Genomic DNA, 27016 nt, shown 5'->3' with positions numbered 1-27016 from the left:
GATATTTTATGTAAGGACACTGAATATGTACTTTTATCTTTGCATTTTATCAAAATAATTTATGTTCATGGAGCAGGGCTTGTAAACAAAAAAGCCAGCCCTGTTCCAGTCCAAGATTGTCCCTCGAGGGACTGTTTCTAACCTGTAAGTTTTTTCTGCTAACAGTCACCCCATCCGTAACCGGCATCCTCGCGAGTTACTCAGTATTGGTTCCAGGCCTTACTGGCTGGGACAGGAGCTGAGGACTTAGCTCGCATGTAACTTCAGATCCCTCCTCCTGCCTCTCAGCAGGGTGATAGCACTATTTCAGCGTCTTCTATTGGTTACCTTGGTGACCTTCATCTATTCCCCTTCCTTTCCGATGGTACCACCACATACTATACGCCTTGATCTTCCACTCTGTGAATGAGAGAGGAGCATCTCAGCACCTCCTCCCTTGCCTTTGGCTCACCTTCCCCTAGTCCTCTCCACTGTTAGCACGTGTGTCTTGTCTTTGGCAGTATCAGAACAGGTACTGTTAGCATTGTGTTCTGTAGTGACTTAAGTCTTTATTTTGTCTACAGGTTGTCTTTCAAAGTTAATTTTGTGTACGTTATGAGTATGACTTTAATATAGCTAAGTCATGGAGTATGATTATGTTCCCTTTCCTGAACAGCTTCTTGTTTTTCTGTTACTCATTGAACGCTGTTCCCCTTTGATTCATGCTGCCCAGTTTTGGTCAACACTGAAAGTTAGACAAAATGTTAGTGATTTTTAAAAATCAGAAATCCTTTGTTGGAAGGAACAGAGTCCACTAGCAAATTTAAACCAAAGGGAGTTTATCAGAAAAACTCAGTGGTTTCTCAGAGGCAGGAAGACAGGCCCACATGGGGAGCTTGCACCTGGAACTGGGAAGATGAGAACTAGGTTCCTTTCTGTCTGGACCAGTGAGCACAGGCATCTGCCCCACTGTGTAGGCTTCTCGGCTCAGGACCACCATGGAGATCCGCCGGGGGTCTGGGTCGCAATCCCAGACTGCTAGGAGCAGGTGTGACTGGCTTGGTGCAACTGTTGGGTGTACCCAGCAAGTTCAGGGTCCCACCTGGTTGTGGTGGGCAGGAGGCAGGATGTATGCACCAGGCAGGGACTTGGTATACCAGGAGCAGAGAGGTTGATTTGGAAAATGAATCCCTTGCTCCATGGGGTATTCATAGCTTTTAGACCATCTCCTGGATTTCAGAATCTTAGTCCACACGTACATCTAATCCAGATGAGCTTTTTTCTTCTTTCATATTTGAACGATGCTGGAAGGAGCCAATTCAAAGCTCTAACATGGCATTTTTTCTTTCTCTTTTTTTTTTCAGATTAATTGGGAATCTTGGGAACTGGAGGATAATAGTCGAGCTGACCTGCCTGTGACAGATAAGAGAGAGGACTCCTTGCCCATGGGAGTTGCCATAGACTATACCAACCAAATGGAAATTGCTGTCAGTAAGTGTAGCCTGAGGTAGTTCAGTGCACTAGTTCTAATACTGGTTAATATTTAACGTCCAGGTCTATTTGTTCCTGACGGAATCTACTCTGCTGGGCACTTTGACCTCTGGTAGCACACTGTTTCTTGTAGAGTGACATAGAGTCCATGTGACAACACTAAACTAACTTGTATGGACACCACAGATGAGACCAAGGGCAGACATGCTCGGTGTCTGTCTGAATCGTTACATTTTAAAATATGGTGGAAGTCTAGACCATCTAGGGATTTCACAGTTTTGTTTCTCTGCCCACTCCAGTTCCCCAGGACCCCCAGAGGCGCAGTGCCCTAGGCCTAGGCGGACGGCACAGCAGTACATGCTGTGAAGGCGCAGGTTGGAAATGGAGACCTCGGGCGCATGGCCTCTAGCTGGGCCTGCATGTGTGCTCCGTGTCCAGCTTCTCCCTGCAGTGCTAGGTGGAGCTGTGCCCTGGGAAATGTGCACGTGCAGCGGAAGACGTGTTCTTGGTGCTTCCGTTAGTGGGGTGTCGCTGTCGGGCACCTCTCGCATCCTCCTTGCCCGAGCCAGGTCATTTGGTCTGATTAGCTTGTCTCCTCTGAATCTCTTGAAGTCTTACTTGACAAAATCATGCCTATGATTCAGCTGTGAGTGAGTGTAGAGTAGCTGATTCACCTAGAGTCCTGCTGTGTGTTTTCTAAAGAGACTAGTCTGTCATGTGTCTACTGACCCAGCTGCTTCCTGGAGATTCGGCAGTGCTGAGCCCACCTCTCTAACAGCAGGACCCTTGCAAACACTGGGGCTGCTCTGGGAGAGTCAGCTGCTCCCGGACTGCTCGGGGCCCCGCGCCAGCCCCACAGGGTGGCGGCCAGCTGGTCGTGGCGGTAGCTCTCTTGAAAGAGCGGCTGCAGGAAATGTGTCCAGATCTGAATCAGAGTGCTGACCGGGGCTCTTGTTGGGGCGGCTCCATTGAGCCCCTTGTTGTTTAGGGCAGTCTTTCCCTCCCAGGCCAGGCCCTCCAGTGGACGTGGCTCTTTTTCACTTGTGTTTTCTTTTTCAACAGACGAAGAGAAGACTCTTCCTTCTGCTCCAGTTCTTATGTTACTTTCAACTGATGGTGTGCTTTGTCCATTTTATATGATCAATCTAAATCCTGGGGTCAGGGCCCTCATCAAGACACCAGAGCAGCTCTCTTTAGAAGGAGAGCGACAACCCAAGTCATCAGGTATGTCCCTCCCCCCTCTGGCAGGAAGGAAGTGCCGTGGGCTGGCACAGGACGGTTCCCAAGGGTGAGAATACTTAAGGATGCCCGGCGGCTGTCTGTATCTGGCAGTCTGTCTACGTCAGGGACAGGTTGTTTCCCAGAACAGACACGCACACACTCGCCTTCCCTCCCTCACGGGCTGTATTCTCCAATCTGAACTCTGCTCTAGAAAAACAGTAAGCTCAGGTGACGGTGGCCCCATCACGTAGTTTATCACAGTATCCTATTACACTGCTCTGTCTCCTGTGGTCTAAAGCCCAAAGACATGTTCAGTCGTGAGGGGTCGGTTAAGTAAGTGATTGTACATTCATACAGTGAGTTCCGTGTGAACTATTAAAGTGTGTTATGTGTAGACAAGGGAAGAGTGGAAAATATCATGAAAAGCACTATATACTCTGATTTCTTTTTTATGAGAAAAAGGATTTTAAAATCAAAATAGTAATTTCTGATGATAGAAACATGGGCACTTTATTTTCTTTTGTTTATAATTTAATTTTTTTCAGGTTTGTTTTCTCTTTATTTTTTTAGCAAGAGAGACAAAGAGAGGGACAGACAGGAAGGGAGAGAGATGAGAAGTATCAGGTCTTCATTATGACACCTTAGTTGTTCATTGATTTCTTTCTCATGTGTGCCCTGATCAGGGTGCTACAGCAGAGTGCGTGAGCCCGTGCTCAAGCTGGCGACCTCAGGGATTCAAACCTGGGTCCTCTGCATCCCAGGCCGACACTTTATCCACTGCACCACCGCCTGGTGAAGCTGTTTTTTCATCTTTAAAAATAATAAATATGTTTTTGGCAAAAAAAAACTAGAAAGTACAAAAGTCAGACCATTTTAGAGTCTCACCCAGCAGTGCCCCCAGTCAGCGTTTTGGTACACACTCTTCATGTGCATAGTTGCACGCACAATGATCATTTGTATTTCCAGGTTTTTCACAGTGTAACTGTATCACATCTGAGGACAAAATATAAAACTTTTTTAAAGGGGATTGCATATTTTGAAATTTCACTAATATATTTTTTTAATTCTCTAAGTATTTAACTTAAGAATTTCTCTTCTAGTACAGCTAAAAATGCTGATAATGTAGTCACCTCCACATCTAAGAAAAAGAATGTTGGCCGGTTGGGTTGGGTAAGGATATTTTTCTCACGGCTCTAATGTAGAGTGAGCTGGACATCATCGGTGGAGCCAGGTACTTGGGCTCCTGCCAGTTGTCAGTGTGACCCCAAGTGCGACCCTAAGCCAGGTGGCTTGCATAGACTGTACCAGTGTTGTTGGTTGGGATACCTCGTTATCTATAGTGTATGTACGCTGAGTTGTTTTTTTGTCCCATGAACTGCCTATACCCACTTGCCTGGTCTGCCTGTAACAAACAGGGCACCCGTGAAGGCAGGGACCTCCGGGCTGATGTTTGTTTCCGAACACAGTTCACTGTGCAAGGCTTTGCTGCTAGCTGATTAAACTCCCAAGCACAAGCAGGGGCCAGTGTTAAATGCCTCTTTCCTTGCGCTTGGTCCAGCAGTAGCAGATGTGCTCAGACGAGTGGGAGAGAGCTATGACGGGAGGGAATGTCCAGCCCGCTCTAGCTGCAGCCTGGCCGCGGTCTCAGGACACAGTGGTTCCACCCATTTCCAGCAGTGCTGGTTTGAGAAGGATCAGTGAGAGAGTGTGATGATTCTCAAAGGTTCAGTTTCTGTTTTTGTTTTTAATTGATTTAAAAGAGGAGAGAGGCCTGACCTGTGGTGGTGCAGTGGATAAAGCGTCGACCTGGAAATGCTGAGGTCGCCGGTTCGAAACCCTAGGCTTGCCTGGTCAAGGCACATATGGGAGTTGATGCTTCCAGCTCCTCCCCCTCTTCTCTCTCTCTGTCTCTCCTTTTTCTCTCTCTATCTCTCCCTCTCCTCTCTAAAAAAATGAATAAATAAATTAAAAAAATTTAAAAAAAATAAAAGAGGAGAGAGAGAGAGAGAAGGGGAAATGGGAGCAGGAAGCATCAACTCATAGTAGTGGTTGCTTCTCATATGTACGTTGACCTCAAACAAGTCCGGGGTTTCCAACCAGCGACCTCAGCACTGCAGGTCAACGGTTCATCCACTGCGCCACCACAGGTCCGGCTCAAAGGTTCATTTTCATTCTCAGTGGAATATACTTTTCGTATTGGTCTACTGAATATGCATGGAAGAAATTAGCATTTATGTGTGTGTCTTTGAAGAAATTAACTGTTGCTAGTTCCATATTTATTGTGTAAAATAAGTATTAAATAATAGTTTTGCTTGCATTCTATACTTTCATAAAAGTGACAATTCAGAAAACAGTACTTCATACTTGTAGCCTAAGTATTTCATTACATTAGATATAGTGAGGTAAACTGTCATCTTGTCAATTTGGAAGAACCAAGACCAATTAATATACATGTATCGATAAGGCCTTGGCCAGATGGCTCAGTGGATAATGCATCGTCCCTGTTGTACTGTGAACCAGTGAGTGCACAACTAAATGGAACAACTAAGTGGGGCACGTTGATATTTCTTTCTGCCCTCTCCTCTCCCACTTCCTTGCTATTTCACATCAATGAGAAAATTTTAAAAATAATAATTAAAAGTAAATGTATTGGCCCTGGCCAGTTGGCTCAGTGGTAGAGCATTGGCCTGGCATGCAGGAGTCCCAGGTTTGATTCCCAGCCAGGGCACACAGGAGAAGCGCCCATCTGCTTCTCCACCCCTCCCCCTCTCCTTCCTGTCTGTCTCTCTCTTCCCCTCCCGCAGCCAAGGCTCCATTGGAGCAAAGTTGGCCCTGGCGCTGAGGATGGCTCTGTGGCCTCTGCCTCAGGCGCTAGAATGGCTGTTTGCAGCAGAACAACGCCCCAGATGGGCAGAGCATCGCCCCCTGGTGGGCATGCCGGGTGGATCCCGGTTGGGTGGGAGTCTGTCTGACTGCCTCCCCGTTTCCAACTTCAGAAAAATACAAAAAGAAAAAAAAAAGTAAATGTATCGCTAGAAAATAATGCTTTCTTATTTAGTTATTTAATTTAGAGAATTAACATATTTACTTTATAGAAAGTTTGCAAAGTAGAAAAACTTTTAAACCTACCTTTTGGGATATCCTCCTTCAGTATTTTCATAAACAGCTTTCTTCATGGTTACATTCCTATTGCATGCGTCATTGGTGTGCAGGGTTATCATTTCAGCTGGTAAGCCTCTTCCAGGCTCTTATGTGCACTCTGTGATTCATTTAACAGAGTGGCTGCTGAGTGGTTCATTGAATATGTTTACCATTTGGGTTGCCTTAAATGTCTTTCACTTTTTAGAAGTTATTTTCATAGACTTCATTCTTAGAATGAGTTGACTGGGTTCATTTTTTATAATTTTTGAGACGTAATGCTAAAATGTTTTTTTAAAAGACTGTGCTAAATTAGGTACCTATTAGAAATAAAAGGGTTTCAGGCTTTACCCTTCCAAACATAGGAGTTTATAGATATTTAAATTTTGATAATTTAGAGGACAATTATGTGCCTTATTTAATTGTACATTTCTTTTATTAGATTAAATAAATTTACTTGTCATGAATTAGTTTCCCAGCTTATATCTATTTGAGTCTTGAAAATTTTTAATCTCGATTTGTATGAGGTTTTTGCTATAAACCTTTTTCTTTACTTTTTAGTTATGTAACTTTTTAATAGTCAAATCTGAATCTTTTTCTTCTGTGCGTTTTTTTTTTTCATTTCTAAATTTATTAAGTTAGACTCAGAGACAACTCATTTTTTGCCTCCTTTGTTTTGAGATAGTCTGTGTGCTTTTTTTTCATTTTAGAGAGGAGGGGGAGAGACAGAGATAGAGAGGTAGAGAGAGAGACAGAGAGAGAGAAGGGGGGGAGGAGCTGGAAGCATCAACTCCCATATGTGCCTTAACCAGGCAAGCCCAGGGTTTCGAACCAGCAACCTCAGCATTTCCAGGTCGACGCTTTATCCACTGCGCCACCGCAGGTCAGGCTTTTTTTTTTTTTTTTTTTAATTTATTCATTTTTAGAGTGGAGAGACAGAGAGGGAGAGAGAGAGGAGAGAGGGAGAAGGGCGGAGGAGCTAGAAACATCAACTCCCATATGTGCCTTGACCAGGCAAGCCCAGGGTTTCGAACCAGCAATCTCAGCATTTCCAGGTCGACGCTTTATCCACTGCGCCACCGCAGGTCAGGCTATATGTGCTTTTACATGTATCTTTAATTCATCTGAACTTGCATTCGTGGCTGTTATGCAGTAGAGAGCTGAATGAAAGCTCTTCCTGATTTTGAAGGAAATGTTGCAGAATGACTTACCTTTCACCATGACACTGAGCATGTAAACGTTTTTCTTTGTCATTCAGCTGAGTGTGTAGGAAGTGCTGGAGCCTCTTGCCCTTCCCGTTCCCTGTTCCTTCTGAGTTCTGCACGCCTCACGTGGGCTGGTGGCTGAGGGAAGTACAATAGCAGCTCCATTTTCTTTTTCTCTTCGTGAACCAGGGCCTTTATTTTGGCTTCCTTCCACCACAAACCCTTTCCCCTGGCTTTCTGTTGTGTGGCCCTCTGCTGTGCCAATGTTAACACCTCCCTTGCCTTTTCCCCATTTTTTTCACTGCAGGAAGTACTCCCACGACCCCAACCTTGCAAGCACCACAGAAGCCCGAGTCCCCAGCAGCTCCTGTCCCTGGCCTACCTTCGCTGCCAGCTGCTTCCACCTCCACCTTCTCTCTGCCCTCTGCTGTGGGAGTCCCTACCGTGTTCTCCTTTGGTTTCTCGGCCTTGAAGTCATCTGGTTCTGTCACCGAGGATCCCCCTCCGTACCCCAGTGGCTCTGACGCTTCCAAGGAAGTAGGGGGCTTCGGCACAAACACCTTCTTGTTCCCTGCTCCTCAGCCCCCACTGACGGTCCCGCCCACAGCCTCTCCCATGGTGCCCTCGGCCACTCCCTTCTCCTTTGGGCCATCGGGTTTTAAGCCTACCCTGGAGAGCACGCCAATGCCGAGTGCGTCCTCTCCAAACACCGGGATGAAGCCCTTCTTCCAGCCCTCGGCCTCTGCTGCCAAGGTCAACCTCAGCGAGAAGTGAGTGACACTTCAAGCTTGCTTCTTCCATGGGGCGGGTAGAAATTGAGCGTGTTATGCCCTGCAAGCAGCCACTGAGAGTGGGGTTACTGAGATTTTCATTTCTAATAATAGCAAATGGTAAAAATTCAAACAACCTAAAAGGTTTGCATTTCATCAGTGGACAGTGTCCAGAAGGATCTCTTAGAATTTTTTTTTAATTATTAAAGGTTTATAATGTAAACACTTGTCTTGCTGTTTCAGATTTCAAAGGTAGCAAATAGTCCTTATTTTTAAAAATGTAGCCATGCGGAGTATATATCCTGGAAGGGAAATGAATCTCTTGTTGCCCCTTTTCCCCCATTTGTCCCCCTTGACTCTCTCAGAGCTCTTTTCTACACAGCCACCAGTGACCCTGTGCACTTGTCACCGCATTAGATGACCCTCCTGCCTGACAGCCCCAGTGCTGCCCTCCGCGCACAGTGCAGACCCCGTGGGGTGGCAGTCCAGCTCCCTGCAGATCGGTCCTCCCAGCTCACTCAGCCTGCTTTCTCTCCTGTGTCCGCTCGCTGTGTCCTTCCCACTCGAGTGTGAGCGTCCTGAAGGAGCGCTCCCTCACACCTGTCGCCCTTCCCAGGGTAGCCATCGAGTGTGCACACCCCTGCTCTCCCCCCTCATCTGGACTCCTGTTGCTATGGAGGCGGTGTTGGCTGTTGTCACCGCTGCCCCGCCCCGCCGTCGTGTTCATGTTAAAGGATCACACGGCCACTTCATTCTGAGCACTGCCCAGTGTTCCCACTGTGGCTGTGTTATAACGTCCTTTCCCAGTGACGTCATGCCAGACGTTCAGTGTCCGGAGGCGTGTGCTGACATTCCCCACAGATGACAAGCACCCCGGAAAGGGTGACCTGCTCTCCTCTTCCCTCTCACTCCTCAAGGGGCTGCCCAAGCGAGCTCTCAGTCATTTCGTTGGCAAAAAGAGGATGCTAAACTCTTAAGTGTAATTGAGTCCTGCCCTCGTTTGTTTTACTCAGATGATGGAACAGAAAATAAGTATTTCATATCATGATGAACTGTTTCATTTTCACTTTGTTTATTTGATGTTTTCATTGAATAATTCATTCCTAAATGGGCAGAAGATCAACAGTGTTTTCTTGCCGCTTTTACCTTTTATAAGAAATAGCTAAACATTTCCATTTTCTGAAGGCTGGACAGTGCGGATAGTGAGTTGTCCTTTGATGGCGTGGCTCGTGACCGGCATGAAAGAGCCTCGGCCATTCTGATGCCCTCGGGCTGCTGTTTCCAGGTTCACGGCCATGCCTGCCTCCGCGCCCGCGCAGAGCTCACAGAGTGCTCCCCCGCTGCTGCCCTTCTCCGCCTCCAAGCCGGCTTCCTCGGGACCGCTCAGCCACCCCACGCCCCTCACGGTGCCCTCCGGTTCCACGTCCTCGAAGTCCTCCGCCTCGCCCTCGGCATCAGGTATGATTCTAAGCAAACTCCTTTCGAGCTCAGTCCCAAATTCTCAGATTAAAATTTTTACTAGTTATGAAGCCCAGCTGACATAGTTGGACACGATTATTTTTTCGTGCTTCCTATATCTCACACTAACGTGCTGTGACTCATGCTCAGGGTTGGGAGTGTTTGCAGTGGCCTCAGGGCTGCCACGCTTGTCTCTCGGAAGGTTCTGGTGGAGCTGTTGCCCTTGATGGTTCGAGGTGTTGTTGAGTGGGGTTTGTCTTCAGGGGAGCCCGTCCCACAAAGGGCCACTACAGAACCAGCTTTCAGCTGTGTTGAGGGAGAGAGCTGGCAGTGGCTCCATGCCCATTGCTGCTGGTGGCCGTCTTAAATGTCCACCTTCAGCCCTACCGAAAACAGATTTATTAATAAAGTCCGTAAGTGGGAATAATTATAGCTAGGTTTAAGTAAAGTACATTATGAAACTCCATGAGCAGATGTACCTCGCCCGTCCTTTTCCTATCAAACCTGCAGAAAGGTTGCAAAAATTGTATAATGGATACTCTATTCTTCACCAAAATTCAATACTTGCTTACATTGTGCTTTTTTTTTTTTTTTACACATTTTTATAAAACATTCGAGAGTTCATTGCAGACATCATGAAATACTTCACGTCTAAATACTTCAGTATCCTAAAAACAAGGGTACCACAGTACTTGGTCGTGTGCAGGAAAATTTTTTTTTTTTTTTGTATTTTTCTGAAGCTGGAAACGGGGAGAGACAGTCAGACAGACTCCCACATGCTCCTGACCGGGATCCACCCACCACGCCCACCAGGGGCGACGCTCTGCCCACCAGGGGGCGATGCTCTGCCCCTCCGGGGCGTCGCTCTGCCGTGACCAGAGCCACTCTAGCGCCTGGGGCAGAGGCCAAGGAGCCATCTCCAGCGCCCGGGCCATCTTTGCTCCAATGGAGCCTTGGCTGCGGGAGGGGAAGAGAGAGACAGAGAGGAAGGAGGGGGGGTGGAGAAGCAAATGGGCGCTTCTCCTATGTGCCCTGGCCGGGAATCGAACCCAGGTCTCCTGCACGCCAGGCTGACGCTCTACCGCTGAGCCAACCGGCCAGGGCCGTGTGCAGGAAATTTAACAATAACCCATTGCCTACATTTACCTTTCCCCAGGTATCCCAGTAATGTTTTTTCTGGGTTTTTCCCCTGTCCACGCCAGAAGCCCACACGGAGTCACAGTCTGCTCTGACCGTGTCTGTCTGGTCCCAGGCTCACATGCTCTCCACCCGTTCTGTCTTCCGTGCCACCGACATTTGGGAAGAGGTCAGGCCAGCAAGTTTTCTGGACTCTGTCCCTCAACTTGGATTTGATTGTTCCACTTGATGAGATTCAGGTTAAATGTTTTGAGCAGTCATAGGTGATATGTGGATCCCATTACATGATTGTTGGTCCTGACCTAAGTGATATTAATTTGGTCGTTTGGTTAAGGTGGTGTTTGCCAGGTGTCTCAGTTTTTAGGTTGGTTATTGCCGTGAATGCTGGCGGTAATACCTGACATATTTAGGTAGCCATTTGGTATTTGACTGTTGGGAATAATTTTGTTGTAAATATCAAGCAGGCATTGATCTGTGAAATTCCTGAAATCGTCTCTTTTTACCAGCTGCTCAGGAGAAAGGGCTGCTTTGTGGAGTTTGCCCAAGTCACCCCATTCTGGGACTTTCCATTAGATTCTGAAAGGCATCCATGTAAGACCCTAGCAGTTAAGAAGCCTTGTGTAAAGCTGGCGGCCGAGGCCAGGCAGGTCCACATTGGATTCGGGCAGACGGCCGAGGAACTGTGGAGCCGGAAAGGGTCGGGCCATTCGTTTAATAAAGTCTCACAAAGGTGGACAGGTACACAGGCAGGGGAAACCTTCACAACGGCGGACGATCACACAGGCAGGGAAAAACCTCTTCTCTGGCACACAGACAGCAAGAACGGCCCCTCACAGTGGCAGGCAGGCAGGCAGGCAGTCGCACATCTGCAGTCTTCCTGAGCACACTCACCCATAGCCTCATATTGGCCACACACACATGCCACATGCTCATGCACTAATCAGGCAAGGGGCTTGCAGCCGGTAAACTAGCGAGGAAGCCTAACACAGCTGCCCCACACCTTGCTTTTGTCTCTTCCTGTTTCTGTGGTTTGGGAGAGAAAGCTTTAGGCACATTTACTTCTCCTTTACGTCTCCCTTTCTGCTGCTCACCGCCCAACCTCCTCCCCCACCACCGCTGCCTTCCCCGCTGCCATTACTTACTTCTCTTAACTCTTCAAGTTTGGAGAGTGCTAGTTTATTGGCTCTCCCTCCCAAGTGCACATTAGACTCAGGGGAACCCATCCCCTAGTAGTTTAATCAGGCGCTCTGGGGGTGACACTTCAGTTGGTGTTTTGGTGTGTTTGTTTTTTAAAGTGTTCTCCAGGCGATCGTAATGCCCAGCAGGGTAAGGCTTGTGTCAGAGGCTTCCAGGAGGGTCCGAAGACCCTCTAAGTTCTTACAAGGTGTTGAGGATTATTGTTCTCACTAACGGTTTATTAAAATTGTACCCAGTACCCAGGGGTGCACAGGCAGCCTCTGTGGGCAGAGAGGAGGAGCCGATGGACCCTGCCCACAAACACCTAGCTGTTGGCAGAGCCGCTCGGGCTCTGTCTACTTCATAAAAGCGCTGCACATCTGAAAATGCAGTGTATGTGCTTTAGTTGTCTCGGAACGGAGGCTGACCACTGCGGGCATCACTCTCGCATGCAAAGGTCGTTCAAGGGGGCCAGAGACAATGAGAAACTTTTTCTTTAATTTGAGGAAAGGACATTTGTGATGGGAGAAATAATTGGAGTAACTGCTGTCTGTTTTAACTGACTTCTCATTCTGCAGGGCGATCTGCTCACGGTGGCCCAAGCCCAGTGCCCTCAATGGGGCAGAAGTCACCCAGGATAACACCCCCGGTGTCCAAGTCAGGCTCTCCCCAGGTACATTTAACATTAGCTCACAATCCTGTGCTTAGGAGTTTATTGCCGCAGACAGACATGTTTATAAAATGGATTATTATGTTTTAGAATGTATACTTTGCAGTAATGCTTAGGACTGTGTGATGGGAAATATGTGAGCTTTTAAGTATTTGTAATGTGTGCTCATAAAAGCCATTCATCTCAGCTCCTGAGTCCCACATTGTCTCCCTGCGGGCTTCCGAGCTTATGCATGTGACACTGTCATTGTCATCTGATGCCTGAAAACACTGTAGCGTCGGGGGGTTTTCTGTTATTCTCGAGTATCCAAAAAAATGTACACAGTGCCCTTTTTCCTTGCTATCTCAGGTTAGTTCACTTCTATGGACGCATAGCACACACAGGGGGAAGGTACACATGGAATACACACACCTCAGTGAACTGTCACTGGCTGAGCACACCTTGGTAACCAGCACTCGGACTAAGAAATGGAACATGGCCGAGACCCCAGAATTCCCCTCATGTGCACCTTCTAGTCACTGCCCTTGCCAAAGGGCACTCAGCTATCATGATTTCTAACAGCAGAGCTTAGTCTCGCCTGTTTGTACCTCTGTAAATGGAATCACATGGGATGTATTCTTACAACTGGCTGTTTTGCTCAACATTATGTTTGTGGGGTTTATTGGTACCATAGTGGGTGACCGTACTACCACGTGTTCGTTCTACCCTCTGTGGGCATGCGAGTAGGTTCCAGTTTTAAGTTGCTGTGAGTAGTGTTGCTGTGACCATGCTCATTGATGTTTTTGGATGAACAGTGTCTGCACTTCTCTTGAGCGGGTAGATACCTACGAGTGGAATTGCTGGGTCATAGAAAACACATTGATTCCTCTTTAGTAAATTTGGCCAGTCCACGTCCTCCCCGGTTTGATTTTTTTCATCTTTTGTTGTATTTTGTGGTTTCAATGAGTATATCCCTGATGACCAGTAAAACAGAGCTTTTTCCCCATACAATTATTGGCTATGTGAATATCTTCTTCTACGAGGTGTCCGAGTTTTTTCCCATTTTTTTATTGACTCTTCTTTTTCCTACTTACTTGTGTCAGTTCCTTGTTTGGATACGTACACATGCGCACACGCGCATACAGTGTAAGCGCTTTCGCAGACTGAGTTGCTTCTCATTCTCTTGATGGTCTCTTTTAATCACTACACGTTCTTAATTTTAAGGCAGTTCACTATATGACTTTTTCTCTTATGATTAGTGCTTTTTGTGTTCTGTTTTAGAGATCACTTTATATTCCAAGGTCAAAATGATATTTTCCTCTGTTTTGTACAAATTCTACTTTTCAGTTACAGTTCACATTACTCTGTGTGGGTTCCAGGTGTGCAGCACAGTAGTTAGACACTCATGTATTTTACAGAGCCCTCCCCTCCCGTATTTTCCTAAGAGCTTTACTATTTTACTTTTCATATTTAGAGCTGCAGTCTATCATCTTAGTGTATTTTTATGGCTCTACTTAAAGGTAATTTTATGTCAGTTTCCCCCTCGGTTAGTTGAGTGTCCTCAGAACAGGAGTCATGTCTTTCCTTCTCTCTGGCCTCCAGCCCCCCCCTTCCTGCCCTCAGCCCAGTACCGGCACAAGTGAACACTTCCTTTACAGGTCTGGCTTTTGGCATAATGCGTGACGCATGGTATTTGTTAAGTAAACATTTGCTGTTTTAATGAATGCTTATACATTCTAAAAGCTCTGGATGTTAATTGATGATATTAAGTAATTAAAAAGTCATCTCAAATGATAACATCTCTGAAGCAGAATTCTCGATCTCTGTCTCCCAGGACCTAATCCTTTCCTGGGTTCCCATCTCAGTAAATAGCCCAACCAGGTGTTTGCTCAAGCCCAAACCCAGCCCTCCCCCCGTCTGCACCAGTAGGTCTTCTCAGCTCTGCTAGACTCGGAGCCCCTCTGGTGTCATTGTCGCCTCTTACCTAGTCAGCCTCCTGACTGGCCTCCCTGCTTCCGCCTCGCACTTGTAGCCGTGCTCTACTTAGCAGCAATGGGGATCTTTTAAAATTGTAAATTAAGGAGTCATCTAAAGTCTTAAAACTTCACTAGTAGCTTTCCAACACAGAACAAAATCTAAACTCCTCGATGTAGCCTTACGTGGTCCGCTCCTGCCTGAGTCCAGCCCCCTCTGACCTCACTGCACCCGCATCTACTTGGTCTGTGTCTTAAACACGCGGGCGTCTTTCAGGCCTCGGTCTGGCCTTGCCCTCCCCACTGCCTGACAGGGACGCCCCCAGCTCTTCCATAGCTCTCTCCTCCGCTCCGGGCAGTGCTCAGGGAGGGCTTCCTGGGCCAGCTCGTCTCAGGTCGTCCCCTGTGTTCTCTTTATCTGTTCCTATCTGTTTTTTTATATCATGTACCACTGAAGCTCACCTGATTTGTTTACGTTTTCTTATCCCAGTAGAAGGTAAGTTTCATGAGCATAGGCACCCTGTTTATCTTGCTCAGCTCTACCTCCACTGTCTAAACCTGTCTTAGACCAAGTACATACCCAGTAAAAGGGTTCAAAAGAATGATTGTTGGAACAATGACTGTGTTACGGGAGTGACACTACCTATGATAGGCATTGAACCCGCTGCTTCAAGAAGCCAGAACTTGGGGTATTGAATGCATTTTTAAAACTTTTTTTTTGGCCTTTTATTTCAGGCGAAGTCACTTCCGCCCCCTGTGTCAGAGAAGCAGGGCCATCAGTGGAAGGAGTCCGATCCCGTGATGGTCGGCATTGGGGAGGAGGTAAGTGGGCTCCTGCGTGTGTCCTTCCAGAAGTAGCTCTGACGGGGAGGCATGCTGGCTCTGCGCACAGATCCCCCCAGGCCCGCTTTGCTCTGGCATTGAACCTGGGGGTAGCCCCAGTCTGTGCTGTTAACACACCCACAGCAGGGACAGGGCGGCCCTGCCCATCAGACCGAGCAGTCTCCTCCTATGTGGCTCCCGCAGATTGCGCACTTTCAGAAGGAGCTGGTGGAGCTGAAGGCGCGAATGGCGAAGGCCTCTTTCCAGGTGGGCACGACGGAGGAGCTGCGGCTGCTGCGGACGGAGGCGGGCGAGCTGCACGCCTTCCTCCTGGAGATCAGGGAGGCCACCGAGGTGCGTGCGCTGGCCGGCGCCCGAGGGGACTCGCACGGGTAATGGGGGTACTCCTGGTACATGGGGGTGCGCACACTTCTCTTCATGGACCACTGGTGTTACTTCTTACGTGTGTGAGTCGTTCACGGAGCAGTGCCCAAGTTCAGATCCCGCCCTTGGCACTTAATAAGTTAGGTGGCTTTAGACAAGTTCATCCAGCTACTCTGTTTTAGTTTTCTCACGGAAAATGGGATAAAAATAGTTTCTGCCCCACTGACACATACAAGGCATTTCGTTATAAGCTGCAGGTTGTTTAGGTATATTTGAAAATTTACTTTTGTAGTAAACTACATATAGTTAGGTTATAGTAAAGTGTTAAGTTTAAAAAAAACAGCAACACTTAAGACCATATGCAATATAAAAATACCAAATAGGTGTTATTAATAGTAGTATTTATCATGTTACTGTTACTACTACTTAACTGTGTGCTGGGCTCTGTGCCAAACTCTTGACCTGTATTGTCTCATTTAATCCTCACAACTGCCCTGTGTGGTAGGCCCTGTTATCCTTTCTACTGTACCAGTTGGGAAACAGGCTCAGAAAAGTGAGGTCATGTGCCCAGAGCCACCCAGTTCTGAGCGCTAGCTCTGGGATCCCAGGCGCACCGCCTTGCTGCAGAGCTCTGGGTGAGACCTCCAGATGTTAGCACTGTCTCCAGTTAGGGTTACAGCTCCTGTTGATATTTTTTAGTTTTCTGAGTGTCTGGTCGTTAGAAATGTTTTTTAATGAGGAAGAGAAATAACTTTTAAAAAATGAATATTGGTCGAGTGGGAAAAAAAAGGCAAGGTAAAGATACAAAGGAAAATGAACGCTGGTGTCTTTCTCCCTAAGCAGTGGGGTTCTTTTTGGCTTCTGACTCTGCAGATGCGCATCATGTTAACTGTTTGACAAGCGCCACCTTCCTTGATCTGGAACAGAGAGGTTCGTTTCTCAGGACTAGTACTTTCTCTATCAAAACATCTTTGTTCCTTTTCCAGTCTCTTCATGGGGACATAAGTACCCTGAAAACAACTCTGCTTGAGGGCTTTGCCGGTGTCGAAGAAGCCCGAGAACAGAACGAGAGAAACCATGACTCTGGGTACCGGCACTTGCTCTATAAGAGACCCCTGGATCCCAAGAGCGAAGCCCAGCTCCAGGTAGGGGTCCAGCCGGTGCTCTGTCCGCAGGCTCCTGGGGCGTTCTCTTCGAGGCGCGTGTGTGGCTGACTCCCTCCCTTACGGGGTTGTTCATTTCCTGTGAGAAATGTACATTATTCCCGTAGACTTTCTTGACATGACAGAGAAAAGGCACTCTTCCACATAATGCTTTTAGGATTAAACAAAAATTGAATCTTAATTACCATATTTTTTACTCCATAAGACACACCTAGTGTTTTTACTTTTTTTTTTTTTTTGTATTTTTCTGAAGTTGGAAACAGGGAGGCAGACAGACTCCCGCATGCGCCCGACCAGGATCCACCCGGCACGCCCACCAGGGGGTGATGCTCTGCCCATCCGGGGCGTCACTCTGTTGCAACCAGGGCCATTCTAGCACCTGAGACAGAGGCCATGGAGCCGTCCTCAGCGCCCAGGCCAACTTTGCTCCAATGGAGCCTTGGCTGCAGGAGGGGAAGAGAGAGACAGAGAGGAAGGAGAGGGGGAGGGGTGGAGAAGCAGATGGATGCTTCTCCTGTGTGCCCTGGCCGGGAATCGAACCCGGGACTCCTGCACGCCAGGCCAACGCTCTACCACTGAGCCAACCGGCCAGGGCCCACACCTAGTGTTTTAAGGAGGAAAATAAAAAAAATATTCTGAACCAAATGGTGTGTTAAAATATTTAATAAAATACCGTATTTTTTGCTCCATAAGATGCACAGGCATTTTCCCCTCTACTTTTGGGGAGAAAAGGTTCATCTTATGGAGCGAAAAATACATTAAACCTTAAGTTGGTAGAAAGTATGCTGTTGAAAAAGGTACATTTAGAAATCAAGTCATCAAGAATAATTATTGAAGTAGCAACTATTCATTGAGCACCAGGTATTCTGCTAGATGTTTTTACAAATTATTTCTAGTCTTTGAAAGCATTGCTCTGTACAGATGAGGAAAGTGAGCCTCCTGGACGAAGCAGCTGCCCGGGTGACGGCGTGGGAGAGTGGGACCAGGATGCAGACCTCCACCCACTGAGTTCCCCTGGACGCCGTAACCTGGCAACACCACTTTCCTCACTGATCGTTCATTATTCTTGTTCTCTGCCTCTGTGAAATCTGGTTTTTGTCGTTTAGCTTATTCTAAATATGTATCACAAGCTTTGGAGGGATCATCTCCCACTCCCATGTAGTTGTCTAGAATCCCCAGCGGCATGGAGCACAGGTGGGCAGTGCTGGTCAGCCTCACCCAGTACCTGAGGGTCTGAGTGGAGGAAGTCCCTCCCCCTCAGCAGATCCACACCTGTGTTACTCCTAGTTGCTTCCTTCGACTGTGGGTGTTGACTCCCTTGGCAGGGAGTGCTAACCACTGGCCTGCCCCTCATCGAGTTACAGCCGCATGTGGCCTCCAGTTACACTCTTCCTACTGCCTTTTCACCTCGTGCTTTGTGTCCAAACTGAAAGAGGAGCAGAGGGCTTTTGAGCGACACTCTCCCCGTTCAGAAGGAAATCGTTTTTGTTGCTGTTGTTTTCCCCACAGTGCTAACTAGATCATATTTAGTGCGTGTCTTATACGATAGAAAGATACTGGACATGCCCAAGTCTCAGCACTGAAAGGTGCCGGGTGCCCGAGCCTGGGCAGTCGGGCTCAGAGCCTGCGCTCCTACCCGTGACGCTGCACGTGCAGTCAGCCCTACGCTGGCTACGTGGCGAGGGGCGGGGGTGGACGTGGAAATGCGGTGGAGCTTGCTGCTGGGGGGCCCCAGGTGGGGGCAGCTGAGCTGCAGAGAGGCAGGTTTGGGCCGGGCCTACAGAGAGAAGTTCTTCTGACAGGTGAGCTCAGGAGAGCGTTCAGCAGGAACGGCCTCAGCCTGTTCACGGAGGTCTGCTCACATTAGAGTGTTCAAAGCCAGGACGTCCTTGTGTCAAGTACTAGTTGAAATTTATATTTCTGCTAAGGTGACTGCCACTTCCTGGAATCAGCCTGGCTCTCTTTAAATGACATTTCCTCTTTCTCAGTTGGAGCATACACCCTTACCCAAGAATGGTTTTGAAAATACATACATTCAAACATAGTAAGACCTTTGTGCCGACGGAGAGAGCTCTTCCCACTGTGCACACACTGTCTTCATTTGTGTACATTTTTAATGGACTGCTCCTCTTTATTGTTAACTTCTCAGAGTCAAGTTGTATAGCCATGAAGGTTAAACTGGACCAAAATTTAAAATTATTGCAGGCCTTAAATAAGTTAATAGGTAAGGATTTTAATAATGAAAAATTCAATTGCTAGTGCTGGTGCTATTCTTTGTTTTGGAGAAGATATGTTTTTCTCAATTGGTGAGCTGATGTCTGTGTTCTGTGTTATGAATAGATAGGGTCAGAATTCTTCTCGGCACTTTTGTAGGATGATTCTGTCTCTAGTACAGTTAATGTCCTGAGCGGGACAGCAGAACCCAACCGGACGCCGCGTCGCAGTTCCAGAGTGCGGTGGAAAATCCCCAGCCCGCGCGGAGAACTCTAGAGGGGCTGAAAGCTGACCCCGGAGCAGGGCAGCGGGGCTCATCCCCGGGCCTGGGCCCCGCCCACTCGCTTCTGTTTCCCTGCACTGCCTCCATCACGCCCTCAGAGAGGTCGCGTTTCTGGACTTCACTGGGGTTATAGCGTTCTGATGATAACACTAAATCCTAGTATGTTTTATGTCCGTTATGGTTCTCAATATAAAAATAATTCAGAATTTTTTGACTGTTTTGATACATCCTCCTCCAAGCTACTGGGAAACTGAGTCATTTTTATTTTTTTCTTGTAGGAAATTCGGCGCCTTCATCAATATGTGAAATTTGCTGTCCAAGATGTGAATGACGTTCTAGACTTGGAGTGGGACCAGCATCTGGAACAGAAGAGAAAACAGAAGTGAGCACGGTCCCCGCCCCCGCAGGTGGTGGCAGATAGCGCGCTGCCTCCAGGAAAGATGAAGTGGGCGCTGACAGAGAAGAAAGCCTGGCTTTCTGTGCCCACCCCCCGGCCCCTCGCTCCCGCACAGACGCGGGTTCTGCCTGGCTTTCTGTGCCCACCCCCCGGCCCCTCGCTCCCGCACAGATGCGGGTTCTGCCTGGCTTTCTGTGCCCACCCCCCGGCCCCTCGCTCCCGCACAGATGCGGGTTCTGCCTGGCTTTCTGTGCCCACCCCCCGGCCCCTCGCTCCCGCACAGACGCGCGTTCTGCCTGGCTTTCTGTGCCCACCCCCCGGCCCCTCGCTCCTGCACAGATGCGGGTTCTGCCTGGCTTTCTGTGCCCACCCCCCGGCCCCTCGCTCCCGCACAGATGCGGGTTCTGCCTGGCTTTCTGTGCCCACCCCCCGGCCCCTCGCTCCCGCACAGACGCGGGTTCTGCCTGGCTTTCTGTGCCCACCCCCCGGCCCCTCGCTCCCGCACAGACGCGCGTTCTGCCTGGCTTTCTGTGCCCACCCCCCGGCCCCTCGCTCCCGCACAGATGCGGGTTCTGCCTGGCTTTCTGTGCCCACCCCCCGGCCCCTCGCTCCCGCACAGATGCGGGTTCTGCCTGGCTTTCTGTGCCCACCCCCCGGCCCCTCGCTCCTGCACAGACGCGCGGTCTGCAGAAACAGCAGCGGTGCTCACCACGCTTCCCACAGAGGCGTTTGCCTTGCAGCACAGGTCACGAAGGGGAAAAACTGGATTGGACCTAATTGTCCAGAAATCAGAGAAGCGGCTCACTAAGTCTGTTCATTCTTTTTCTTCTCAATGTAGACATAACTGTGGACTACTGTGTCCTCAGAAAAATCATACTGAATATCTTTTTTGTTACATGGAATATACAAACTACATAATTATATGACTGGGTTATTAGGTGTACTTACTACAAAGGAAAGAGATGGCAACCTCCATGTTACACCCACCCCCATGGGCGCTTCAGCAGAAAGGGTAGACGTACCAGTGGCTGCCTCAGTGTGGGTGGCGGTGGAAACAGAAGAGGCTGGAGGTGAATGTGCCAAAAGGTCTTGGTGCACCTGCGAGATGGGGAAGAGGAATTGTTCTTTTCTTTTTTTTTAAATTTGTTTATTGATTGATTTTAGAGAGAAAGAGAGAGAGAAACATCAGTTGGTTACTCTTTTCGTCCATGCATTCACTGGTTGCCTCCTGCATGTGCCCTAACTGGGGCTCAAACCCGCAACCCTGGCTTGTCAGGACGATGCTCCAACCAAGCCACCCAGCCAAGGCCGGGGGAGTTTTTCTTTATACTTTTTCCGTATATTCCATATTTTTCTCTTGAAGGAAACATTTCTGACTGGTGTGGCTAATTAGAAGGGCATGGCGCATAATGACGGGTGTGGGAGAAGGACGAGGATGTCAAACACTGTAAGAGCAGTCGGGTGCCCACGAGAAACCTGGCAGACAGATCAGCCTGCAAAAGGCCCGATTTCTGAATCACTTACCCTGATGCGTGTGCTTCGCCTGTGGCAGGAAACAAACCAGGAAATGAGCTGTTGACTTGTTTATAAAGCTCTGGGATCACAGAACTTTTAAGTGGGGCAACCCAGGTGGGGTGTCAGGGGCAGGGCCAGCATGTGCTTACACTTCAGGGGACAGAATTCAGTGTATTGTATCCCATGGAGAAAGGCTTTGTGCCCTACCTGCAGGATCTCAGCTTGGAACGTAGATAGAGATGACTTCCCCTCAGACACTGGCTGGGGAGGATTCCTGAGCCTGTGGCCTGGAGCACCTGTCCCCTTGGGCTGTTGGGGCCCCTTTGAGGTTCCACAGCTCACCCCTAGTTCTGAATTCATGGTCAGCCCCCTGTGAGAGGGTGGCTGGACCTGGCCGTGTGAACAGCCTGCTCTGCTAGACCCCTCTTTGCTAACGAAGAAGTTGGTTGTTTTTTATTTAATAGATGCATAATGATACAGAGAAGCCAGGTTTTCTCCTTCATGACAGATTCATGGACTTTTTTTTAGTTCCCTTTCTGCAGAGATCAGATTTTTAAATCTGTATAATTTTCTAGATTTTTGTGTGTTAGGTCCTTCTCTAAGGATTACCTTGTGCCCTATGGAAATGAAAATTGATTTTGAACTGCCTGTCCCTTTCTTTATTCTCTGGGTGGGTTCCTCCCCGCCGCTGACTCGTGGGCTGGCCCGCTGCTCTGGCTGCGCTGTGCAGAGATGACTGACTCCCACAGAAGCGCAGGGAGCCTGGGCTTTCTCTTCTGATTGGCTATCATTTACATGGAAAGCTCTGGATGCCGCAAGTGTACAGCTGAATGAATTTGTCTCCCCCATCTCTACCCTGACTGTCCACAGGCCTGGCCTTCTGTGACATTTCGTTCTCCTCAGGCTTTTGTCCCCTTTTTATGTGCTAGCAATTTCTTGAAGCTTTTTGTTCACTCCTGGTTCTCTGTTTTATTCTTTCCACCGTTCCAGTTGTAGTCTTTTTCTTTTCTGGGAGGCTTCTTTACTCAAACCTCTCACATTGTATTCTTTTCTCGTTGCTGTCAACAGACGCCTGCTTGTGCCCGAGCGAGAGACGCTGTTCAACACCCTGGCCAACAACCGGGAGATCATCAACCAGCAGAGGAAGCGGCTGAACCACCTGGTGAACAGTCTCCAGCAGCTGCAGCTTTATATCCACACGACGCAGCGGAGCATCTGCGTGTCTGTGCAGCCCCAGAGCAGTGTTCACAGGTGTGCGGGAGACTGGGCCTCTTAGCGCTCCTTACACTTAGGGCCGAATGGTCGACCACATATTTGGAAGTAAGGTGGAATCGTCTTAAAGTGGTTCAGATATGGGTTTGAAAGTGACTCTGCTGTCTGTCACCTGTGTGACCCTGGTTAGGTTCCTTACTCTCTCTAGTCTTCTGTTACTTTGCTTAAAAAATGGGGAGAACAGTACCTGCCTCCTGGGATTATAAGAGAGTTCAGTCTAGAAAGCACCTAGTAGTATGTTAGGTGAGGGAGGTGTTCCGTAGACGACCGCAGGCACTATCATAGTGGAATTATTTTATTGAAAATGAACTGATAAGATTTGTCATTTTGCTTGAGTGGAAACTTTCAGACCCTAGCATTTAGACAGTTTCCCCTTGAGCTCCCCAGGGTGGACTTGTGTTTCTGCCTTTAGGCCGAATGTGTATCAATTACCCTTTCTGCTGAAGCGCCCATGGGGGTGGGTGTAACATGGAGGTTGCCATCTCTTTCCTTTGGAGTGATTACGTTGATCGGTCAGATTGCCTGTTTCTCTACGGAGGGTGCTCTCATTTCTGGCGTTGATATTTAGGGTAGTGGACCCCCACCCCTCAGATTTCTCTGGTCACAGTAGTTTGTATAGAACACTGTCTGATTTCAGTTTTGACAGTGACCTGGAAAGCCTGCGCAATGCTCTGTTGAAAACCAGCATAGAGTCTCAGACCAAACCCTTGCCAAAGGTACCAGGTAAATGCATTTTCCCCAGTCCTTTAACTCTGTTTTCTTTCGTCTACTGAATGAGTTTTAAGCATTTATGGGTTCACGAATTTCTTGCAGCTAAACTGTCCCCTGTGAAACAGGCCCAGCTGAGAAGCTTTTTGGCCAAAAGGAAAACCCCACCAGTGAGATCCACTGCTCCAGGTAAAGGGGACTGATCTGGAATTTTTTTTTTTTTTTTCTGAAGCTGGAAACGGAAAGAGACATTCAGACAGACTCCCGCATGCGCCCGACCGGGATCCACCCGGCATGCCCACCAGGGGCAACACTCTGCCCACCAGGGGGTGATGCTCTGCCTCGCCGGGGGTGGGGGGTCGCTCTGCTGCGACCAGAGCCACTCTAGCGCCTGGGGCAGAGGCCAAGGAGCCATCCCCAGCGCCCGGGCCATCTTTGCTCCACTGGAGCCTTGGCTGCGGGAGGGGAAGAGAGAGACAGAGAGGAAGGAGGGGAGAGGGTGGAGAAGCAAATGGGCGCTTCTCCTATGTGCCCTGGCCGGGAATCGAACCCGGGTCCCCCGCACGCCAGGCCGACGCTCTACCGCTGAGCCGACCGGCCAGGGCCTGATCTGGAATTTTTTAGCATAAACCACAGTCTGTGGAGTGGGAGCAGTGCGTGTGTCTGTGTCTTCCTTTTGGCTCTTGGTAGGTAGAGCAGGTGTCCCCAGAGTCTGTTGTCCCAAGTGCAGGCGTAGGAAGCTGCAGTACACGCTCAGCAGCAGCCCAAGCAGGGGGTCCCGCTCCGTGGGGTGTGGCTTCTGCTTCAGACGCTTTACTTTTCTGATTTGTGTGCAGTTTCCAGTAAGATTACATTTGAAAAAAAGGCTTTTTTTAAGCAGATAGAAAAATATCCATAATTAGGGAATGATGGCCAAAGCACTGCTGAAAAGAAGCCGTATAACTGATGAGGAAAAAACTTGTTTTTTGCTATTGAGTCATCTCGATAACCACCTCGGTTTCCTTTGTTAATATATGTCATGTACAACATGAGGCATACCTGTGTGCTTTGCTTTAGTGCCCGTACCTGGTTTTTTCTTTGCAATTCTGTTTTGAGTTGAAATTGGTTTTTTTTTATACCACCAACAAATTTTTTTTTGGTAATTAAAATAGCAGAAGGAAACTTAGTTTATTCTTACTGTATCACAATTTATTAATTTTTCTGTAGCCATATAAAGCTAAGTTAAGTATTAGTCACAGACAAGTGAAATTTTTTAATAACCTTTCCATTATCTAAAGAATGCCTTCTCTTGGTAGGTAATTGGAAATATGTGGAAAAAAATATGAAGAATAATAAAAACTACCCTGATTCCTCAACCTCTAATGTATCATCAATTATGTCATTTTGGTTTACTTTTAAACTTTGCACATGTAATTTGATTTTTTGAAAATGAGGTTGGCCCTGACCAGGCAGTGGTTCAGTGAGTAGAACGGTCAGCCTGAGATGCTTAGAACCCAGGTTTGAAACCCAGGGTCGCCAGCTCGATCGAGTGCAGGCTCACCAGTGTGAGTGCAGGGTCACTGGCTTGGCTGGAGCCCCCTGGTCAAGGCACATATGAAAAGCAATCAGTGAGCAACTAAAGTGCTACAACTATGAGTTGATGCTTCTCACCTCTCTCCCTTCCTGTCTGTGTCTCTCTAAAAAAAAAAAAAAGAGAGAGATTGGGACTATTATATTTATAATTTTGTATTATTTTTTTTAACACGCATTCTAAAATTCATTGTACAAAGTAAAATGTCACAAAGCCTTGATAGTTTCTAAATGGGAAAAAAACAAGGGCGGTCAGGATTAGTTTCAGTATTTGTTTTAAACTTAATTGATTCAAAAGAATTTGTTAGATTTATCTGGAAATGTGTAAGACAGGACTAAGGACTAAGGGCCTTCTGTTTCCTCCAGTTTGCATCAGGCCTGTTCTTAGAAGCGTTTTGTTGGACAGGTGGTGGCAGTCGTTTGCTCCCTTTGCTGAAGCTTGTCTGTTCCCGTGCTGCTGTTACTGTTCTGCCCGTGGGGACTTCTGGGGAGGCACGCGGCCTTCCCGTTGACACCAGTGTTCATCGTCTCTCGCTTGACAGAGTGTTCTTGTCCTGCACAGCTCAGTATTTCAAAGCCCCAATTGAGCAGACACCCCAAACCATCTTAATTTTTTTAACGTGGCATTTTTTATTAATTGATTTTAGAGAGAGGAGTGAGCGGGAAGCGTCAGCTCCTAGTAGTAGTTGCTTCTTGTAAGTGCCTTGGCCGGCAAGCCTGGGGTTTCAAACCTGCGACCTCAGCGTTCCAGGTCAACACTTCATCCACTGCGCCACCACAGGTCAGGCCCCGAGCCATCTCTGTTCACATTCAACAGCAGCCCCTTCCACTTACGTGATGATTCAGTTGTTTTACAAATGGGCTATTTCTCTGTCCACAGTGAAAACTGCATAGCGTTGGACTGCTTCCTTCCTAACTCATGTTCTGTTTGCGACTTTGCAGCCAGCCTGTGTCAGTCCGCCTTCCTGTCTCAGAGATACTACGAAGACCTGGATGAAGCCAGCTCCACATCGTCCGTCGCCCAGTCTGTGGAGAGTGAAGATGCGCGGGCCCCCTGTAAAGATGAGGACGCAGGGGCCCCGGTGCCTCGGCACGCGCCTGTGGTTCGCACTCCTTCGGTCCAGCCCGGTCTCTTGCCCCCGGCAGCTCCGTTCGCTAAACCTAACCTGAGTCAGGGTCCACCTGGTGCAACGGGAACTTCAGGTAAGGGGGTGGAAAGAGGTTTGCACGGAGCCTGATGAGGACACGATGCAGGGGGTAGAAGGTGTTGTATTGAGTGGGACACGTGAAGTCAAGTCAACGCAATGAAGTAAAAATAAAGTAAAAAATAAAACATGCAATACTTGACTATTGAGTCAAGGGCACTGACCTTTTTCCCCTTAGATCAGGGGTCGGAACCTTTTTGGCTGAGAGAACCATAAACGCCACATATTTTAAAATGTAATTCTGTGAGAGCCATACAACGACCCATATACCTTACGCATTATCCAATAAAAATTTGGTGTTGTCCCGGAGAACAGCTGTGATTGGCTCCACCTACCCGCAGCCATGAACATGAGCGGTAGAAAATGAATGGATTGTAATACATGAGAATGTTTTATATTTTTAATGTTATTATTTTTTTTATTAAAGATTTGTCTGCGAGACAGATGCAGCCATCAAAAAAGCCACATCTGGCTTGCGAGCCATAGGTTCCTGACCCGTCTTATATTGTTAAATCAAAAAATGACAACAACATAATAGTTGTCCAGTGTGAAAGAACCAAAGTTATACCTAGTTTGGTTTGGTTTTGGTTTGGATTGGCAAAGTCTGTATTTAGGTGTACCACAGAATCTTAGTAATTAGTTTATGTGTGCCATGAGGTGAAAAAGGTTGAAAATTGTTGGTATAAAGCATTTTTAATTCATAGCCGGACCAGGCAGTGGCTCAGTGGATAGAGCGTTGGACTGGGATACAGAGGACCCAGGTTTGAAATCCTGAGGCCGCCGGCTTGAGTGCAGGCTCACCAGCTTGAGCGCAGGGGTCACTGGCTTGAGTGTGGGATCATAGACATGATCCCATGGTCGCTGGCTTGAGCCCAAAGGTTGCTGACTTGAAGCTCAAGGTTGCTGGCTTGAGCAAGGGGTCACTCAGTCTGCTGTAGCCCCTCCACCCCCCCGTCAAGGCACATATGAGAAAGCAATCAATGAACAACTAAGACTAAGGAGCAGCAATGAAGAATTGATGCTTCTCATCTCTCTCCCTGCCTGCCTGTCTGTCCTTATCTGTCCCTCTGTCTCTGTCACACACACACCAAAAAAAGTATTTTAGTTCATGGAAGTGGGCTGCTTTGGAAGATGGCGACACCCACCTGTTGACTGGTGCTCTTCTGTGTTGGTGCTTAAGGATCCTTCATGGTAGCTTTTCTCTGCAAGCTAACATGGAGAATTGAACATTATAACTTTTATGATTTTCTCTTCTCTGAGCTCTCCCATTTACTTTTTTTATTTCCC

General features: G+C 48.0%; 1 protein-coding gene across 4 annotated transcripts in view; it reads left to right on the top strand.

Moving 5' to 3' along the window:
- The window catches only part of NUP214 (nucleoporin 214), a 95294-nt gene that overhangs the window by 15296 nt on the left and 52982 nt on the right, over positions 1 to 27016 (top strand). For all 4 annotated transcript variants that reach the window (XM_066366878.1, XM_066366876.1, XM_066366877.1 and 1 more), the window contains exons 10-22: positions 1344 to 1470; positions 2533 to 2694; positions 7342 to 7804; positions 9090 to 9262; positions 12154 to 12248; positions 14933 to 15019; positions 15224 to 15373; positions 16390 to 16548; positions 19342 to 19445; positions 22044 to 22226; positions 22885 to 22970; positions 23061 to 23144; positions 25467 to 25727. In XM_066366878.1, coding sequence (XP_066222975.1) covers positions 1344 to 1470; positions 2533 to 2694; positions 7342 to 7804; positions 9090 to 9262; positions 12154 to 12248; positions 14933 to 15019; positions 15224 to 15373; positions 16390 to 16548; positions 19342 to 19445; positions 22044 to 22226; positions 22885 to 22970; positions 23061 to 23144; positions 25467 to 25727 — 2134 coding nt within the window. The remainder of the gene's footprint in view (positions 1 to 1343; positions 1471 to 2532; positions 2695 to 7341; positions 7805 to 9089; positions 9263 to 12153; positions 12249 to 14932; positions 15020 to 15223; positions 15374 to 16389; positions 16549 to 19341; positions 19446 to 22043; positions 22227 to 22884; positions 22971 to 23060; positions 23145 to 25466; positions 25728 to 27016) is intronic.

The sequence above is a fragment of the Saccopteryx leptura genome, chromosome 2 (assembly GCF_036850995.1).
Source record: "Saccopteryx leptura isolate mSacLep1 chromosome 2, mSacLep1_pri_phased_curated, whole genome shotgun sequence".
Taxonomy (NCBI): Eukaryota; Metazoa; Chordata; class Mammalia; order Chiroptera; family Emballonuridae; genus Saccopteryx; species Saccopteryx leptura.
Note: the sequence above shows the minus strand (reverse complement) of the source record. Positions and strands in the feature narration are given on the sequence as shown.